The 20,116-nt window shown below is 42.8% G+C and overlaps 2 protein-coding genes and 1 pseudogene across 4 annotated transcripts in view; all 3 read right to left on the bottom strand.

Moving 5' to 3' along the window:
• The window catches only part of LOC121923003 (zinc finger protein OZF-like), a 37,658-nt gene that overhangs the window by 15,904 nt on the left and 1,638 nt on the right, over window positions 1-20,116 (bottom strand). The window contains exons 1-3 of one of the 3 annotated variants that reach the window (XM_042453066.1): window positions 7,338-7,374; window positions 5,516-5,636; window positions 2,094-3,916 (exon numbers count right to left, since the gene is read on the bottom strand). In XM_042453066.1, the coding sequence (XP_042309000.1) occupies window positions 2,772-3,916; window positions 5,516-5,636 (1,266 nt within the window). In that variant the 5' untranslated portion in view covers window positions 7,338-7,374 and the 3' untranslated portion in view covers window positions 2,094-2,771. Of the gene's footprint in view, window positions 1-2,093; window positions 3,917-5,515; window positions 5,827-7,337; window positions 7,375-20,116 lie in introns of those variants that run through there. The other 2 variants (XM_042453067.1, XM_042453065.1) reach the window with 2 other exon arrangements.
• LOC121922930 (zinc finger protein 665-like) lies at window positions 9,770-13,818 on the bottom strand. Its single transcript, XM_042452880.1, has 2 exons — window positions 13,809-13,818; window positions 9,770-13,680 (listed from the first exon to the last, which is right to left on the bottom strand). The coding sequence occupies exons 1-2, from the start codon at window positions 13,816-13,818 to the stop codon at window positions 12,572-12,574; spliced, it is 1,119 nt and encodes a 372-aa protein (XP_042308814.1). The 3' UTR covers window positions 9,770-12,571.
• Window positions 13,674-20,116, bottom strand: part of LOC121923056 — a 100,115-nt pseudogene continuing 93,672 nt past the window's right edge.

Below are 20,116 nucleotides of genomic sequence, written 5' to 3'. Positions count from 1 at the left end.
CCCCCCCCCCCGCGTAAGGCTAATTCTACGTATGGTGGAGCCATATTCATTTGAATGAGGCTTGTGCACAGTCGCGCCCAGGGTGCCATGGGCACGCTCCCCATTCATTTGAATGGGACGTGCTGCCCCGCATGCTCCCCGTGGCTTGAGCGTGTATGCTCAAGTCCACGTAAAGCGCACCTGCCTATAACGTGGGCACACTGTACTTTGTCTAGCCCACATTTCACTAGCTTGTTTGTAAGAATGTCATGGGGAACCCTGTCAAAGGCCTTATGAAATCAAGATATACTATATCCACGGCATTCCCTTCATCCACTAAGCTGGTAATTTTATCAAAAAAAGAGATTAGGTTTGTCTCGCATGACTTGTTTCTCTGAAACCCATGTTGACTTTTTGTGATTATGTTATTGTCTTCTAGATGTTCACACACTCTCTGTTTAATTATCTGCTCTAGAATCATTCTTGGTATTGAAGTCAGACTAACTGGACAATAATTGTTGGGATCCCCTTTTTGAAGATGGGAACGTTTGCCCTCCTCCAGTCTGCTGGGACTTTGCCTGTTCTCCATGCATTCTCAGATATTATTGCCAATGGCTCCAATATTACATTAGCCAGTTCTTTTAATATTTTTGGATGTAGTTCGTCTGGTCCTGGAAACTTATATTCATTTAGATGTACTATCTCCTTACTTATTCTCTGCTGAAATTCCCCTATTCTGTCCTCTGCTCTATTTTCCTCAGGTTGAGAACGTGGCTTGAAAACATTTTTCGAAATACACTAGTCCCTCCATGTTTGCAGCTTTGACTTTTGCAGATTTGATTATTCACGGATTTTCTTAACATGTTCTCTCTATGAATATCTAGGTCCTCCAGCGCGACTCTGTGGTCAGCTTTAACCAAAAGTCACACTGAAGGACCTAGAGATTCCAAGAGAGAACACTCCACTAGGCATTTGTGCTCCTGCAGCACAATTCTACGGTCAATGTCTGGCAGATGTTGGCCACAGAGTTGCAGTGGAGGACCCTGAGGTTCCTAGATTTTAGCATGTTAGTTTTAATCTTATAATATTTAATCTTGTTTTAAGGGGGGATACTGTGTATATATGGATGTATTTTAGTCTGTTGTACGCCACTTTGATTGGTTGGCAAAAAATGGGATAAAATTTTTTTTAATTTATTATTTTTATTAGAGGTGTTGTCTCACGTAAAAACATAGTGTTTTTGTTATTTGTGGTTTTTCCACATTCACAGGGGTCCTTTGCCCCTAACCCCAGTGAATGTGGAGGGATGAGTATAGTGTATATAAATTCCAAAATGCAAACTTTGATTTTGCCATTTTACATAAGGGACACTGCTTTACTATGCTGTTGTATTACTATACTGGACTTGAGCAGCCACAGAATTTGGTATCCATGGGGAGGTCCTGGAACCAACCCCAGCAGATTTCAAATCCCACTCTACAGATATCACACTCCAAGAGTTGCAGTATATCACATATCATATAATACAAATGAACAAAAATGTATTGTGTGACTACTCTATAATGAACATAATATTCCTTTCATGTAAACAAGAATCAAAGCTGCAATTAATAAACAGAAAAACAGCTAAAACATAAATTATAGGTAGTTATGATAGCAAGCAATCTCAAATGATTTCAGTGTAACTGGTCTTCTTGACAGAACAATGAGAAAGGTTACTGTATATTAAGTCTTCTTGACTAGGCAATGAGTAGACTTCAGTACTACCAGTCTTCTCAAGAGAGCAACAAGTTTCAGTTGCTATGAGTCACCTTAAGAAAGCAACAACAGAGCAAAGGGAAGGTCCTGGGTGCTGTCATCTTTTTCATCACACTGCGCTGCTTCAGTTGAATATGCAACTGTATATAATACAATTGGCCCTCGGTAGCCACAGGGAATCTGTTCTGGGTCCCCCCACAGATAAAAAAATCCAGATGCTCAAGCCCCATTGTCCTTAATGGCCACCACTGGGAACAATGGGACTTCACTGCCCCAGCTGCCTGATGCCTGCCTTGCCAATCTCACCAAGGCAGGCAGCAGGCACCACCTCCTTTTCCTCCTCCCTTCTCTTCCTCTGCCACTTTTTTGTAGTTTTCTCCTCCTCCTCCGCCACATCTTCCTCCTCTACCTTCCTCCGCCGCCCTTTCCTCACTGCTTTTCCCTCCGCTGCCTCTTTCACCTCCACTTCCACCACCTCTGCTTTATGCTCTCCTTCCTGTGCTAAGAGTCAAGGGTATAAATAGTGCCTAAACTGGGGTACTGGTCACAAATAAAAAAGGCAGAAAAAGCATGTTACACGTAAAAACAAAAACAAACCATGATTTTTTTAAACACCATGTTTAGGTTCTGAGGATGGAAAGATGTTCGGATTTAACATGGAAGCCAGTGGGCATCATGTGTCACCGTGGGGCAAAGGGGGAAGAAATGCCTTATCATCCCATGTAGACTCCCCCTCAAAATTATATGAATATACTATTTACATTCATGGTCATAACCAGATGGATTTGGGGAGTAGCTCATTAATAAAAATATTGACTCTCCATAACCGATACCATGTTTCATGCTCCTTGGATAGGCTACCAAGAAAACAGAATGATCCAAATAATTCAAAAAATGTATTAAATGGTCACATAAGTATAAGATAAACGTTACTTTAAAATCACATGCTTTGATGCAGAAAAAGCTTCAAAAGGCACATATAATAGTTTGACAAGGCAGAATTAGACGTACGGTATCTCCAAACAAAAAGTATTTCACTTCTCCACTTTCTCTCCAGTGTGGGAATTCTGATGCCCCAAAAGCTCTGAATTCTGAGCAAAACATTTCCCACAATGATGGTATCTATATGGTTTTTCTCCTGTTTGGACTCTGTGATGAATCACACGGTCTGATTTCCGAGCAAAACATTTTCCACACTGCTGACATTGGTATGGTTTCTCTCTTGTGTGGACTCGCTGATGCCTCAAAAGGTATGCCATGCGAGAAAAACATTTCCCACAATCCTGGCATTTGTATGGCTTCTCTCCTGTGTGGACACTTTGATGAGCCACAAGGGAAGACTTGTCAGCAAAACATTTTCCACATTGTTGGCATTTGTATGGTTTCTCTCTGGTGTGGACCATCTGGTGTCTGTCAAGGTGTGATTTTTTAGCAAACCACTTCCCACACTGCTGGCATTTGTATGGTTTCTCTCCTGTATGGACTCTCTGATGAGCCACAAGGGGTGACTGCTGGGCAAAACATTTTCCACACTGCTGACATTTGTATGGTTTCTCTCCTGTGTGGACTGCCTCATGAGTCACAAGGTTTGATTTGTAAGCAAACCATTTTCCACACTGCTGGCATTCGTATGGTTTCTCTCCTGTATGGACTCTCTGATGACTCAAAAGGGCAGACTTAACAGCAAAATAGTTTCCACACTGCTGGCATTTGGATGGTTTTTCTCCTGTGTGAACTCTCTGATGGGTTACAAGGACTGACTTTTTAGCAAAATACTTCCCACACTGTTGACATTTGTATGGTTTATCTCCTGTGTGAACTCTCTGATGAGCCACAAGGGGCGACTGCTGAGCAAAACATTTTCCACACTGCTGACATTTGTATGGTTTCTCTCCTGTGTGGATTCTTTCATGTATCACAAGGTGTGACTTCTGTATAAAACATTTTTCACACTGCTGGCATTTGTATGCTTTCTCTCCTGTGTGGACTCTCTGATGAGTTACAAGCGACGACCTCTGAGTAAAACATTTTCTACACTGCTGACATTTGTATGGTTTCTCTCCTGTGTGGACTCTCAGGTGACACTGAAGGTGTGGCTTGTGAGCAAAACATTTTCCACACTGCTGGCATTTGTATGGTTTCTTTCTTGTGTGGACTCTCTGATGTTTCAAAAAGTCTCCTGTAAAGAAAGACAAGGAGGGACAAGAGTAAATCTGTGTTCACAGAGGAAGGACTTCTGAAAACGATGGAGCTAAGCAAACTTAAGAAGGAAAAGAAATATCAGAGAAAGAGGAGTGTCTATGTTTCTTTTCCCTTCTTTCATATATATTAGCTCTAGTTCATAAATAGAACATATCAATAGGTCTGAAAACATCTGAATGCCAGCTGGTTTGCCCCAGTTCACCCAAACCAGTCATTAAACTGCATCTTAATACATAGGGCACCCTGTGTGTGCATGTGTGTGAGAGAGAGGGAGATAGAGAAAAAGGGAGAGAGTAAAACAGGATGGTGCAGAAATGGAGATGAGAATGAGATGCAGAACAGGAGATGCTAAAGTTCTGCAGATAGGCATGAGGGTAGGTAGGAAAGCTGGACAGGGGAGAAAGAAGGGGAGAACAATCAGGCATGTGAGAGCAAGGAAGGGAGGAAGAAAGCAAAGGAAAGCTAGAGGCATGACCTGTCCATCTGCTGGATAAGTATGCAACTGTGTCTTAAAACAGAAAAGGGGGTGGGATGAGTACACAGCCGAATGGTTTGGTGGTTAATTAAGGGTGGGAGCAGAGCTGAGGCTGATAACCCTGGGCAAGCTCTGCCATTGCTCTGTGGTAGCAAGGGGGGAATGACACACATCTCTCCTCCTGCCAGCTAGGAGTTTTACTTGTGTATGCACATATGCTGATTCTCACCAGGGTTTGCATGTACAAAAATATGTACACATTTGGGTCAAAACAAATTAAAACCAATTTTTAAGTATTTTGAACAATGCCACTGAATCCGATTATCATAATCTGTCTGGGAGGCAATTGATTTCTAGCACTATCGTTGACCTTCCCAAACATAATTTCTTGTCCACACAGTGCTAGACTATCTGTAACAGAAGCTGAAGCAGGAAGACGCTTTAATGTAAGCCACTTGGGGTCCCATTTGGGGAGAAAGGCAAGATAATAAAACTATAAATAGGAAAGGCTGACCAAGGGGGCTGGACTCGGGAAGGCACCCGAAAGTTTATGGGTGAGCTGGGAATAGGACCCTGATTTCAGTGAGGATAATGCGCCAGATAACCTCTAAATCAGGGATGATCAACTGTTGGGGATTAGGGGGCCACACTAGATCCCTAGGGGATCTCTGAAGACATACCCCTTTGTACAGAGCTTGAAAAACAATATTTTGCTCCTAAATATTCCCCAACATCTCTTAGGGGAAATGGCAGCAGTTTTGCCACTTTTGGGCATTGAGCCATTTTGAGAACAGGAGAGGTCTTTTTCCCAAGAAGACGACTGAAGCCTGTATTGGGAAAGAATGGCCAAAATATTTGGGGAAATGCTCTAGGATATGTCGCAGGACATTTGGGAACAAAAAAACTTTAAATGACATGATTCCTTTCTACAGAATATCAGGACTGGCAGTTTAGGGAGGGGAACTGAAGTGTTCTAGTGTCTCATAGAATCGGAAGAGACAATGATTCCATTACAATTAAAGTGGAATCATATCGCTATGACGATGTAGTATGGAAGGACCCTCAGCTCCATAGGAAGGGCAATAAATTCAAGTCCCTTACCCAGAGAAGACACATTCACATAGTTTTCCATCATGACCTCGCTGTACAAATTTCTTTGGTTCTCATCCAGCAATTTCCATTCCTCTTGTGTGAAATACACAGCCACATCTTCAAAGATCATCTACAAGACAAAGTAGCCCTCATCCAGAGATTCATCAGGTATGCAGGAAAGCACAGGATTTGATTGCTTCAGAATTAAGATAGAGACTTTTAAATATTGCCCCAGCTCCTTTTCTTAACTCCCTGCATCATGATGAATAGCATACAGAATCACAGTATTATAGAGTTGGAAGAAACCTCAAGGGCTATCCAGTCCAACCCCCTGCCATGCAGGAATGCTTAAAGTACCCCCCAACAGATGGCCATCCAATCTCTGTTTTAAAACCTCCAAAGGAGACTCCACTACATTCCAAGGCGGCGCATTTTATTTTGTTGAATGGCGCTTATTGTCAGGAAGTACTGCCTAATGTTGTGGAGGAATCTTTTTCCCCTGTAGTTTGCATCCATTGTTCCTTATCCCTAGTCTCTGGGAGAGAAGGAACAATGCTGCTCCATCCTCAAAATGACATCTCTTCAGATATTTAAACACAGCTATCATAACACCTCTTAACTTTCTCTTCCTCAGGCTAAACATACCCAGCTCCCTAAATGGCTCCTCATAGAGGTTTGTGGTTTCCAAACCATACACCATTTTGGTCACCCTGCTGTGGATACAATCCAGCTTCTCCACATTCTTTCTGAATTCTAGTACCCAGAACGGGATGCACTTATTCCAGGTGAGGTCTGACTAAGGCTAAATAGAGTGATATTATTACTTCCCTTGATCTAGATACTATACTCCTATTGATGCAGCCTAGACTTGTACTGGTTCTTAGCTGCTGCATCCAACTGCCGACTCATGTTCAATTTGGTCTACTAGGGCTCCTAGACCCGTTTCACATCTGCTGTTGTCAAACTAGGTGTCCCTCATCCTATATCTATGCATTTCATTGTTAATTTCTGTGCAAATTCTAAGTAAATTACATTTCTCCCTGTTGAAATTCATTTTGTGAATTTTGGCCCAGGTTTCTAATCTATTAAGGTCATTCTGAATTTTGATCCTGGCCTGTGTTATTAGCTACCCCTCCTCATTTGGTGTCATTTGCAAATCTGATAAGCATGTCATCTATTCCATCATCCAGGTAATTGATAAAGATGATGAATAACACTGGGCCCAGGACAGACCCTTGTGGCACTTCTCCCCAGGATGAAGAGAAGCCTTGAATGAGCACCCTTTGGGTTTGGCTGGTCAACCAAGTACAAATCCCTCTGCCCCCTCCCCATGATAGCCCCCCAAATCCTTCTATGTCCCCTAGGAAAGACCCCCCTCAAAGCTAGAGCTAAAGGCCCCCACAGACAGCAAGGAAGCTTTTGTTCCCTTTCACCCCCCCCCCAAATATCTGGGGACCCCTGAGACCTTCCAATGGGGAGAGGAGGAGCCTTGGGCCTTTTGGGGGGAGAGAAAGGGGCTTCCTTTCTTTCTCGCAAGTGACCCCTCTGTTACCAAGGCCATGGCCCCAAAGCCCCCTTCCTTCCATCATTCATTCCTCCATCCATCCCTTCCTTCCTTTCTTTCCCTCCTTTCTTCCTTCTTCCCTCCCTCCCTTTTTCTTCCTTCCTTTCTTCCTTCCTTTCTTCCTTCCTCCCTTCCTTCTCTCCTTCCTTTTGCTTCCCATCATTCCTTCCTCCCTTCCTTTACTTCCTTCTTTCCTTTCCCTTCCTTCCACCCAAGAAGACAAAGAGGGGCCTCCCTAAACTAAAGACCCCCCTCCCACCCCATTACCTTCGCCCTTGTCCCCAAAACGCCTTCCTTCTCCTGCCAGGAGAATTCAGAGGGACCCGCCTTCTCCCTCCACCGGAAATGAGGTCAGAGGGTGCCTTCCTTCCTTCCTCCCCCCTCCTTAACACTTCCTGCCTCTCTAGGAAGCAGAGCTCTGCGCTTGGAGGACTGAGGGGCTTCAAGGGGTGCCTCTTGCTCGCTTTTCTTTCAAAGCCTTCCTTTGCCCCAGAGAAGGAAGGAAGGAAGGAAGTTCCCAGGCCAAGGAGGAAAGGAGCCCACAGAAATAAATACATGAATGAATAAAATGCCCAGTGAAATAAATAAGGAGCTGGGGATATTTAGCCTGGAGAAGAGAAGGGTAGCCCTGTTTAAATAGTTGAAGGGATGCCATATTGGGGAGGGAGCAAGCTTGTTTTCTGCTGCTCCAGAGAATAGGAGACAATGGAGCCATGGATGGAAGCTCCAGGAAAAGCGATTCCGCCTCAACCTTAGGAGGGCCTTCCTGATCCTGGCAGTAAGGGCTGTTCCACAGTGGAAGACACTCCCTCAATGGAGAGTGATGGAGTCTCCTTCTTTGGAGGTCTTCAAACAGAGACTGATGGCCATCTGCCTGGGATGCTTTGACTGAGAGTTCCTGCATGGCAGAAGGGGGTTGGACTGGCCATTCTTGGGGTCTCTTCCAACTCTATGTTTCTGTGATTCAATGGGATAATTCATGGAGAAAACGGCTCCTGTAGTTTCTTCCAACTCTGTGATTCTATGATTCAAAGTGCATTTGTTTCGAAATGGGCCGCTCCAACGTCTTGATGTTGATGAAAAGAATATAATGGATTCATAAGAAAACCTATGAAGAGGCATCCTTGGCTTATAAAAAGCAAACCTTTGCAAACGACTTACCAATTTAGTAGATGAGAGAATGTTAAGGATGTAGTGCATCTTGAATGCTGTTGTTGTGCAACTTCAAGTTGTTTCTAATCTTTGGTGGCCCAATCACAGGTTTTTCTTGACAAGATTTGTTGAGAGGGGGTTGGCCTTTGCCTCCCTCTGAGGCTGAGAGAGTGTGGCTTGTGGGTCTTGGCCTGTACCTCTTTTTAAGTTGACTGGAAGGGATGCACATACTGTATTTATCAAAACCTGAAAAAATTCCTCAGATGATACCATACATATATGGATGAAGATTTGTCCCTCTCAAGGAGGAGAGGGAATAGAATGCTTTCACTATTTCCACCTGAATTGAACTCCCTTTGAAGAACCTTTGAGAGCTTATTCCCAATCCACTTGAGGGGCATCCCAGTCTTTCCCACCCAACATGTTTGCAAGGCAGGGAGCCACCCTACAGGTCCCACATAGTTCTTTAGCAGACTGTCTATGAAGCAGAGACACAGCAAGGAAAGGAAAATATTTGGGCAGAAAGCATGTATTGAGGCACCCAACAGTTTTCTGTGGGTTTTTTGGGCTATGTGGCCATGTTCTAGAAGAGGTTATTCCTGACGTTTTGCCGGCATCTGTGGTTGGCAGCTTCAGAGAATGCTGGCATGGAAGTGAGTGGGGTACACACACACACACACACACACACACACACACACACACACACACACTGTGTGTGACCCTGGGTAGGGAGGAGTGATTCCATGTTAATCTGTGTAATCATAGAAGTCAGTCCTCCTTACCCAGGGTCAAACAGTATAGCTATACCCCACTCTCCTCCATGCCATCATTCTCTGGAGATGCCAGCCACAGCTGCTGGTGAAACTTCAGGAATAAACTCTTCTAGAACATGGTCAGTAGCCCAAAAAATCCACAAAAAACTATGGGTGCCAGTCATGAAAGCCTTCGACTTTACACCCAACAGTCTCTTTGCTGGTGATTCTCTAAATTGCCTGCAAAGGATGCAGATTGAAGATTTAGAGGCAGAAAGAGAGAGACTGAGGCACCAAAGGAGAGTGCTGAAGCCAGTCATGCCACTGCCATTTTAAAAAGAAAAATACTTCTGAGTACTAAACATAGTGAAGGCATGAGAAGCCATTGCTGATCTGTCTCAGTTCCCAAGCTCTGTGTATGTATATTTACCTTAGAATTTAAACGTGCATCCAGTGACTGCAGGGAACATGTCCAGAGGGGGGCTGGCATTGCCTCCTGAGGCTGAGAGAGCGTGAATTGCCCAAAATCACCCAGGGGCTACACAGACTGCCCTTTGGAAGTGGCCTGCTGCTGCCCCTTTCAGCACCAGATCGGGGCCGCAGCAACTACATGGTGCGGCCCCAATCCAGCATTTCCCCGATGCTAAAAGAAATGGCAAAATGCCACTCCGTGCTGGGAAAAAGGTGCCTTGCTGCTGTGGCGGTACTTTCCCACATTCACCTGCATGCAGCACCAAAGGAGTGCTGTGACGCCGCCTGCCATGCGGTCAAGCGTATGGCATGACGGCAGGGTCAGGGCAGAGTAGTGGCATGTGTTGTGCAGACGCCTCGCTCCCACTCTGCCCTGGAGCTGGCGTATAATGCTGGTCTGTACAGCCTCCCAGTAGATTTCTACTGGGATTTGGAAAACCTGAAAAGTTGTCTTACAACATCCATTTACCTTTGTGTGTGTTCATCCTGGACAGGCCCTGAATAGTGCAGAATCTAGTGTGAAAGTGTAAAAAAACATTAACAAGTGAGTGCTTATTTCTTTTATGAAATATTTATAACGTTACCAGTTAGCCCATCTGGCCCAAGAGATTTTAAACCTTTAAATTTACTACCTCTTTTTGTTTAAGTTTTCATAAAATATTGCCAATATTTCTCTTCTTTTTGTCTTCTTCTGTCACTATTTCCTTTTCTCATTTTGTTCTCCTTACTTCTTCTCAAATACCTAACTAATCTTTTCATCCCTTGTATATGCCATGTTTGGAATTTATATTTTTAACAAATAAATGTTTCTTACTAACTAGATGATTCATGTCCTCTGACATCCTTCTTTTTTATCATATTATTTTTAATTTTCTCATTTTTCCATTTCAGCTATTCTATTTGTAATGTTCTTGCTTCCTCTACTAATTTCTTTCTATATAAATATCTTTCTTTTTAATCCCTATTCCAATAGTGATACATTTTTGTTGGGGTGTAGAGAGATGAGCTGTGTCCATCACAACCACATGCAGAGTTGATCCAGGTAGGCAGGACGCCCAGAAGTTGTTCTCTGTGAGAAGTATGCAAAGGCTTCGAGCCGCAAGGAAAGATTTCCTCCCACACAAGCTTCAGCCTTGAGCACCCGGCTTGAAGGAACGAACCTCAGACAACAGGGTTCACTCGACACGAGGGCTTTACTCTTTGTTGCATAAACTATATACAAAGATTTTACAGAGTATCAGACAGCCGTCTTGAATACTCACAGCTATACAGACTAACAATGTACTTCGCCAACCAACCATTACAACCCAACAATGGAGATAATCACCTTCTCCCTTATATAGGTGGTCTTCTGTGATGTCTTGTGACAGTCAAGCCACCAATGAAACCTTGCTGGTTTCATACCCACTTACCCAGTACCTGTTGCATCATAACATTGCCCATGATGCACTGCTGGCTGACTTCATCTACTTTGCATGTTGCATCAGGCTTCCCATGGTGCACAGCTCACCAAAACCTGACTCATGCACACCTGTCACTTGAACTGTAGAAACCTCAGCTCAGTTCCTCCTAGTGGCCACATCCATGTCATTTTCACAGGCCAATGTGGAACGTGGTCCTGACAATTTCCCCCTCAGCACTACCTTAACAGCATCCCATACCACACTTTTCCTAACCACGCCACTGGCATTTATTTTTTTAAATTCTTTATTTCTTGATTATTTTTTCTTTCATTACTACAACTGGATCAAATCTCCATTTCCTAACCCTGTTACCCTTAGCGTTTTAATGTTTTACTGTTACTGCTATAATTAATGAAGCATGAATGAAATCCAATTTTTTTCTATAGACTATACTAATCCCAGTGTTATTTCCTACTTTAAATGACAAAATATTAATTCAACTGTATTTTTTATATCTGCCTGAGTAGAATGTCTCTTCATTTTCCTTATATCCACATTTTTCATACCCATCTACTAAATTCCATCTCTTCAAATTAATATTTTTCCCTTTCTACCCTTCATATTTTTTGAAATTAATATTAAAGTCTCCTCCCAAATAAAGATTGCCTTCTGCAAAGCTATCTAATCCATTAAATGTATTATTTAAGTAATCAATTTGATTTTTATAGTTTGTGTAGGTTTTTCAGGCTATGAGGTCGTGTTCTGAAAGAGTTTATTTTTATTCAGCTAAGAACAACAGTTTTAACATTATATAATGTTCCTTCACCTTTTCTACTTGGAAATTAATTTAATCCCTTATCATTATTGCTACTTCTCTTGCTTTATTAGAACTTCTAGATTCAAACAGTGTTTTCCATTTCTTGTAATTAAATAATATATTCTCACTTTTTGTTTTGCGTCTCGTGTAACATTACTATATCCACTTTTTTCTCATCCAATAACATATTCGGGCAATATTATTTTATTGTGGTTGACAATCCATAACATTCAAAGTCATAATGATAATATCTCCTATTTTATCACATATCTTTTTCTTTCAGATCCTGAAGTTCTACAACCAATTCTATAAACAACCATTCTCATTATTCCGTTGGCTCTCTTCTCAACTTTCCACCCCCTGGATTAGCAATATCAAAGAAAACTCTCTGGACCACTTGAGAAGCCAACATACAGCGCTATCTAAGGTAAACACTCTTAGAAGCAGCTTACTTCAATTTAACAGTGTTGGCAACACACTGACCACATTCCATAAACAAACTCACAGACACAGTTGATTTCTTCCAAGTCCTTGGAGAGTCTTTATCTGGAGTTCTGATACATACAAACATTTACAAACCCTCCTGACTCAACATACACCTGCATTAATTCAGCAACGATCCTCACAACACACCCACACCAACCCCAACCCATTAACAATTCACCAGCATCAACCCACATGTGCTTTGACTCTCAGTGCACTTGTATACAGAGTTGGCTACTCCTCAGCATGATGCAATCTCTATAGAAAGCTTTTGCAGCATGCCAAGTGCTCTGATTCAGGAATTCCAGCCACTCAAAATATTTTACAAACAGTTTATAGAAACATTATTCCAACATATTCCCCATCTCAAAATTTGGTTCCTCCTCTTCCCTAGATGAGATGCAGAACAAATAAAGTCCAGTACTATTGATCAGATTCCCATTCTTGATTACATTTCTCTCCTGTGTGGATTCTCTGATGTTTTGAAAGGTGTGACTTCTGAGCAAAGCATTTTCCACACGGCTGGCATTTGTATGGTCTCTCTCCTGCATGGACTCTCAGGTGAATTTCAAGGTGTGCCTTCTGAGCAAAGCATTTTCCACACTGTTGGCATTTGTATGGTCTCTCTCCTGTGTGGATTCTGCGATGTTTTGCAAGTGCAGACGTCTCAGCAAAAAATTTCCCACAATCCTGGCATTTATATGGCTTCTCTCCTGTGTGGACTCTCTGATGAGTAACAAGGGCTGAGCTCTGAGCAAAACATTTCCCACACTGCTGGCATTTGTATGGCTTCTCTCCTGTGTGAACTCTCTGATGCATCACAATGCCAGACATGAAAGCAAAACATTTCCCACACTGCTGGCATTTGTATGGTTTCTCTCCTGTGTGGATTCTCTGATGCTTCAAAAGCTCTGACTTGACAACAAAACATTCCCCACACTGCTGGCATTTATATGGTTTCTCTCCCCTGTGGGTTCTCTGATGATTCACAAGGACTGACTTCTGAGCAAAACATTTTCCACACTGCTGGCATTCGTATTGTTTCTCTCTTGTGTGGACTAACAAGTGACTCACAAGGTGTGACTTGCGAGCAAAACATTTTCCACACAGCTGGCATTTGTATGGCTTCTCTCCTGTGTGGACTCTCTGATGAGCCAGAATGACTGACCTTTTAGCAAAACATTTTCCACACTGCTGACATTTGTACAGTTTCTCTCCTGTCTGGACTCTCTGATGTGTTTTAAGGTGTGCTATGCGAGCAAAGCATTTTCCACACTCCTGGCATTTGTATGCTTTCTCTCCTGTGTGGACCCGCTGATGAGTCACTAGGTGTGACTGCTGAGTAAAACATTTCCCACACTGCTGGCATTTGTATGGTCTTTCCCCTGTGTGGATCCTCTGATGAGGTATAAGGTATGACTTCCTAGAAAAACATTTCCCACACTGCTGGCATTTGTATTGTTTCTTTCCTGTGTAGATTCTCTGATGTGATACAAGATCTATAAAGAAGACAAGGACAAACAAGACTGAATCTCAGTGTTAGAAGGAATGATGGGATTAAGCAAGCTCAGGAAGGAAAAGCACTATCAGAGAAAGAGGAGCTTCTGTGCCCACTTTCTCTTCATAGATATATATGAAATAAGTACTCAAGCTGGTTCACACCAGTTCATCCAAACTAGTTGTTAAAATTGGTTGGCTTCACAGATGCATCAAAACATGCAGGGCACCTTTTGCACTTATGTCCACACTAGTTCAGTCAAGTCAGTAATCAAAATTTGTCAAATTCGCAGCTGCTTCTTTATAGGTTAAATACTCTCTGTGTAAGTGTGTGTGCATAAAACAGGATGATAGAGCAAAGAGAAGATGAGAATGAGTTACTGAAGGTGAAACCCTGAAGCAGTGCAGATTGACATGAAGGCAGGAAAGAAGATTTGAATCTGGAGGAAGAAAGGAACATTGTTCTAACAAATCCCCCATCTCACAATTTCCCCATCTCACAATTTGGTTCCGCCTCTACCCTAGATAATAATAATATTAATAAACTGTACGTTTACCCTGCCACTCTCTCAGGATCGAGGCGGTTTACAATAAAAATCCATACAATACAAAAGTAATCCCAATTATTCCCTCCCTCCCTCCCTTAAAACATCATAAGTAACAATTAAACATTAAAATAGATGAGATGCAGAACAAATAAAGTCCACTACTATTGATCAGATTCCCATTTTTGATTACATTTCTCTCCTGTGTGGATTCTCTGATGCTTTGAAAGGTGTGACTTCTGAGCAAAACATTTCCCACACTGCTGGCATTTGTGTGGTGTCTCTCCTGCATGGACTCTCAGGTGAATCTCAAGGTGTGCCTTCTGAGCAAAGCATTTTCCACACTGCTGGCATTTGTATGGTTTCTCTCCTGTGTGGATTCTGTGATGTTTTGCAAGGGCAGACGTCTCTGCAAAAACTTTCCCACATTGCTGGCATCTGTATGGCTTCTCCCCTGTATGGCTTCTCTGATGAGTAACAAGGGCAGTCGTCTGAGCAAAACATTTCCCACACTCCTTGCATTGGTATGGTTTCTCTCCTGTATGGACTCTCTGATGAATAACAAGGGCTGACCTCTGAGCAAACCATTTCCCACACTGCTGGCATTTGTATGGTTTCTCTCCTGTGTGGATTCTTTGATGCTTTGAAAGTACTGACTTGTGAGCAAAACATTTTCCACACTGCTGGCATTCGTATTGTTTCTCTCCTGTGTGGACTAACAAGTGACTCACAAGGTGTGACTTGCAAGCAAAACATTTCCCACACTCCTGGCATCTGTATGGTTTCTCTCCTGTGTGGACTCTCTGATGAGCCAGAATGACTGACCTTTTAGCAAAACATTTTCCACACTGCTGACATTTGTATGGTTTCTCTCCTGTTTGGATTCTCTGATGTGTTTTAAGGTATGCCATGCGAGAAAAGCATTTCCCACACTGCTGGCATTTGTATGGTTTCTCTCCTGTGTGGACCCCCTGATGCAATACAAGGTCTGACCTGCGACCAAAAGATTTCCCACACTGCTGGCATTTGTGTGGTTTCTCTCCTGTGTGGACTATCTGATGCGTCACTAGGTGTGACTGCTGAGTAAAACATTTCCCACACTGCTGGCATTTGTATGGTCTCTCTCCTGTGTGGACTCGCTGATGAGTAAAAAAGATTGACTTATAAGCAAAACATTTCCCACACTGCTGGCATTTGTATTGTTTCTTTCCTGTGTGGATTCTCTGATGTGATACAAGATCTCCTATAAAGAAGGACAAGGACAAACCAGACTGAATCTCTGTTAGAAGGAATTATGGGATTAAGCAAGCTCAGGAAGGAAAAGCACTATTAGGGAAAGAGGAGCCTTTGTGCCCCCTTTAACTTCGTAGATATATACGAAGACAAGTACCCGAGCTAGTTCACACCAGTTCATCCAAACTAATTGTTAAAACTGGTTGGCTTCACAGATGCATCAAAACATGCAGGGCACCCTTTGCACTTACATTCACACTAGTTCATCCAAGTCAGTAATCAAAATTTGTCAGGTTCACAGCTGCTTTTTTATATATGAAATACTCTCTCTGTGTGAGCGGGTGAGTTAGCATAAAACAGGATGATAGAGCAAAGAGAAGATGAGAATGAGTTGCTGAAGGTGAAACCCTGAAGCGGTGCATATGGGCATGAGGGCAGGAAATAAGGTTTGAATCTGGAGGAAGAAGTGGAAAGCAATCAGCTATGTTGGAACTCTGAGGGTGGGAGGGAAGGAAAGAGAAGCTAGAGGCATGAACCAGTTCATCTGCAGGAAAAACCCTTGAACAAGTACATTAAAAATGAAAAGAGGTGGGATGGGTATACTGCAAAATGTGTGATAGTTAACTGAGAGAGGGAAGGGAGGGAGCTGAAGCTGATAACACTAGACAATCTGTGCCATTGCTCTTGTGATAGGGAGGGGCAAAAACATCCTCCTCAGGGTTTGAGTGTGCACAAACATGTGCTGTATAAGTCTAGAAATATTAGTCAAAAATTAACCCCAAAAAACCTAAGTTGACTTATCCATGGGTCAATGTAAATACTGTACTTTCATTCTTACACAAAAGGAACCCGCCGCTGCTGAAATCCAAGAATATTATCTGTCCTGGGAGCACTGACTCCTTTCTACTCCCTCATCCATCCAGTCTTTAGTGTGAGGTCAAAGAGTTATGCCTGCTGGAATTTTGTAAATTTTTTGGCATTGTTTTCCTTTGTTTTGTGTGTTAGATCTTTTGTAACGTGCACCTAAGTTTTAACCTTGACTTATCCACAGGCCATATCAAAATCCATAACTTTGGCCTCCAAACTTGCCCTTGACTTATGCATGAAGTCGACTTATAGTGGCATATATACAGTATACATTTAGGTGGAAAAAACAGAACCGGTCAATTATTTCAAATGACACCACTGGACCTGAGCATAAGCAGCTGCTGGGGATTTCTGGCCCTATTGTGGACCTTCCCAGAGGTTCCTTCTTGTCCACATAGTTCAGTGCTTCTCAATTATTTTCTGTCATGCCCCCCCTAGGAAGAAGAAAACATTTCGCGCCCCCCGCGCGACTGTAAATCGTATCATTTGTCTATAAAATTGTTATAAGTACACCTCTGCATAACACTGTATCCTGAGCCTCGCGACCCCCCGGGGGGTGCCCCCCACTATTTCAGAAGTACTGATAGAAGCTGAAGTAGGAAGGAGAAGCTTTAATGTAAGCCACTTTGAGTCTGATTTAGTGAGAAAGGCAGGATAATAAATATATCTTGCTCCTCAATATCCTCTTGACATTTCTTAGCTGAAGTGGAAGCAGTTTTGCTACTGTTCGCCCTCTCTGAGTCATTTTAAAGCCAGGTGAAGCCTTTTCCCCAAGAGGATATTGGAAACCTGTCCAGAGCATAGAAGGGCAGAAAGAGGTCCCAATAGTAAACTTGCTTTGGGATATGTTGAGGAGAATTGGGAGGCAAAAAACATTAACTGCCATGGTTCCTTCCTGTGAAATCTTAAGATTGGTAATTTAGGGAGGGGTTGCAATAGCAAGGACATTTCTATAAGTGCTTCTCAATGCACTTAAGCACTCCTTAAATGGTTGAAGTGCGTAAGCTAATTGCCCCCAACAAACTGGGTACTAATTTTAGCAGCCTTGGAAGGAAGCCAGGCTGAGTTGACCTTGAACCCCTGGCTGGGATTGAACTCACAACTTTGTGCTTTGTGAGTGAGTGGCTGCAATACTGGCATTTAACCATTGCACCACCAGGACAGTCACATTCTCTCAGCCTTAGAGGAAAGCACAGGCACCCCCTCACCCCCAAAAAATACTGCCAAGTAAAGCCCATCCCTTTCTTAGGGTTATTATAAGTCAGAAATGAGTTGAAGGCACACAACATCAAACAGATTAACTGGGCTCCAACTTTGGCTGTTGGGAACTCTATGCAAAACCAATAAAAGTGGACTTGGAAATCCAGTGGGCCTCCCATGTGGATGTTGGCACTCCTGTTTGGGTCAGTTGGGAGCTGCAGTCCAAAATCAGCTAGAGAGGGCTTGGACCTCTATAGCAATAGCAATACAAATAACAATATTTATATACCAATTCATACCACACTAAGCAGTCTCTAAGAAGTTTACAACTGTAAGCTAATTGCCCCCAACAAGCTGGGTCCTTCATTGGAAGGATGTAAGCCTGAGTCGACTCGGAGCCCCTGAGTGGTATTGAACTCTCAACTGTGTGGTTTGTGAAGCAATGGCTGCAGTATAGGCATTTTACCATTGCGCCACCAGTGGTATTTTGATTCAACTGATTCAACTCACAAAGCTAAAAATCCAAGGATCTGACAGGATGTTGCCATGACAATTAAAGTGGAAGCATAGTACTATGATGGTGTAGTATGAAAGGATCCTCAGGAACGACAATAGATTCAAACTCCTTACCCAGGAAGGACACATTCTCATGGTTTTCCATCATGACCATCTCATACAAAAATCTTTGTTTCCAATCCAACAGTTGCCACTCCTCCTCTGTGAAATACAGAGCGACATCCCCAAAGGTCACCTGCAACAGAAAATAACCCAAATCTAGAGACTGACTAAGCAAAAGTGGAGGAAAGCACATTGTGCATCTGAAATGTTATTTGATCACTTTAGAATACCAACAGAGTGGGATAAGTTTGAATATTCTCCCATCTCTTCCTGGATCTTGAAGAATGGGCATGAGGGAAAAGACAAGACTACAATCTGGGTCCCTGGTGATCTAGATTTCTCATGTGAAGGGAGGCTTTGTTTAACACTTGGGAACTCTTCCATGTAGGCCTTCCCAATCTGCATTATTAACTGGCATAAGTCTAAGGCAGTCACCCCGAATTAGCACACTTTTTGGATTTCCAGCCTGTATGGTCCAGTTTTTTTAGTACACAAGACAAAGACCAACAGAAGAGCCTCTTCCCATTCTTGACAATAAAAATATGAAAACCACAGATTAAATCATTAGGAATTACTACCTTTCATGAGGCTCAAAACCAGATGCCTGAGTCAGGTGCCTAACTACCAAATAAATAAATAAATAAATAAATGATGGACAAACCTTATCTAAAAGCCACAGGTTTAATGCTAATGCAGGAACAGGGCAAGTCCTTCTGAGGGGCCACCATTGGCAGAAAGCCCATCAAGGACAAAATGGCTGGAAGCACCAATCAACTGAGCCACTGCAGGACAAAGGATGGCCTCTGACCACCCATTGCATCCCAGACTGAAAAATTCCCAATGGTTCTATCACAAAGAAGGAGGGGGTGAACATTAACCTGGTCTATGTTCATCTTTCCTGCAATTTCTTTCATGGAGAAGGATTTCAGTGTAGGTTCTCCTCTCTGCCTACGTTTGGAGGCCATCTTGGACCTATGCACATCTGCACAAAGAACAAATGGAGACATTTTACATGTGTACACATTTATACAGTCTTCCATGGACCACCAAAAAGACAATTCAATGACTCTGAGAACAAATCTAGCCAGAACTTACACCGGGAGACAAATTAACTAAAGTGAGGTTAGCATACTTTGGACACTTTGTGAGATGACATGAGTCACTGAAAAAGATGACGATGGTTAGTACAGAGTAAGGCAGCAGGAAAAGAGAAAGAAGGCAGTGCAGGTGGATTGACTCAAGAAAGCCAATATGCTCTGCTTGCGAGACCTCAAGCAAGTCACACTCTCTCAGCCTTTGAGAAAAGCAAACCCGTCTGAATATATCTTGCCAAGGAAGTCCTGTGATGAGTGTACTTTGGCATTTTGGCATTAGTTTGGAACAACAGAAGAAAGCAGAGGCAGAAGGGGAAATGGGAGGAGGAGAAACTTAAAAGCAGGTGAAAAAGTGGGACAACAGAAGATTCAGCAGGACCCTCTCTGCCAAATGGGGACAACTGGAGAGTATTGGTGTTTGTGTGCTGTTACTTTCCCATTTTTCTTGTGGGGTTTCCCATAGGGAGGCATGGAAATTGAGGGGAGATGGAATAGCTACAGTTGGGCTCTACTTTTATTGTTCCTACATTATTTTCCCATTAATATTCCCTAAAACTAAACCTCCTCCTGCAGGGACTGTCTGGGAGAGGGGCCTCCCTTCCTCCTCTCCATCCTCTGCTGTCACACTAGAGCTCCTGAAGGCAAAGAGGAGCCCCTTGAATTCACTAACCCCCCTCCCAAAAAAAGTCCCACCTCCCTCTCTTCCTCCCCTCCATCCACAACACTGGAGCCCCTGGTGAAACAAGTCATGCCAGACTAATCTGATCTCTTTTTTTATATATAAAATTACCAGCTTGATAGATGAAGGGAATGCCATAGATATAGTATATCTTGATTTCAGTAAGGCTTTTGACATGGTTCCCCATGATATTCTTACAAACAAGCTTGTAAAATGTGGCCTAGACAAGGTAAAT

Source organism: Sceloporus undulatus, chromosome 2 (assembly GCF_019175285.1).
Source record: "Sceloporus undulatus isolate JIND9_A2432 ecotype Alabama chromosome 2, SceUnd_v1.1, whole genome shotgun sequence".
Taxonomy (NCBI): Eukaryota; Metazoa; Chordata; class Lepidosauria; order Squamata; family Phrynosomatidae; genus Sceloporus; species Sceloporus undulatus.
Note: the sequence above shows the minus strand (reverse complement) of the source record. Positions and strands in the feature narration are given on the sequence as shown.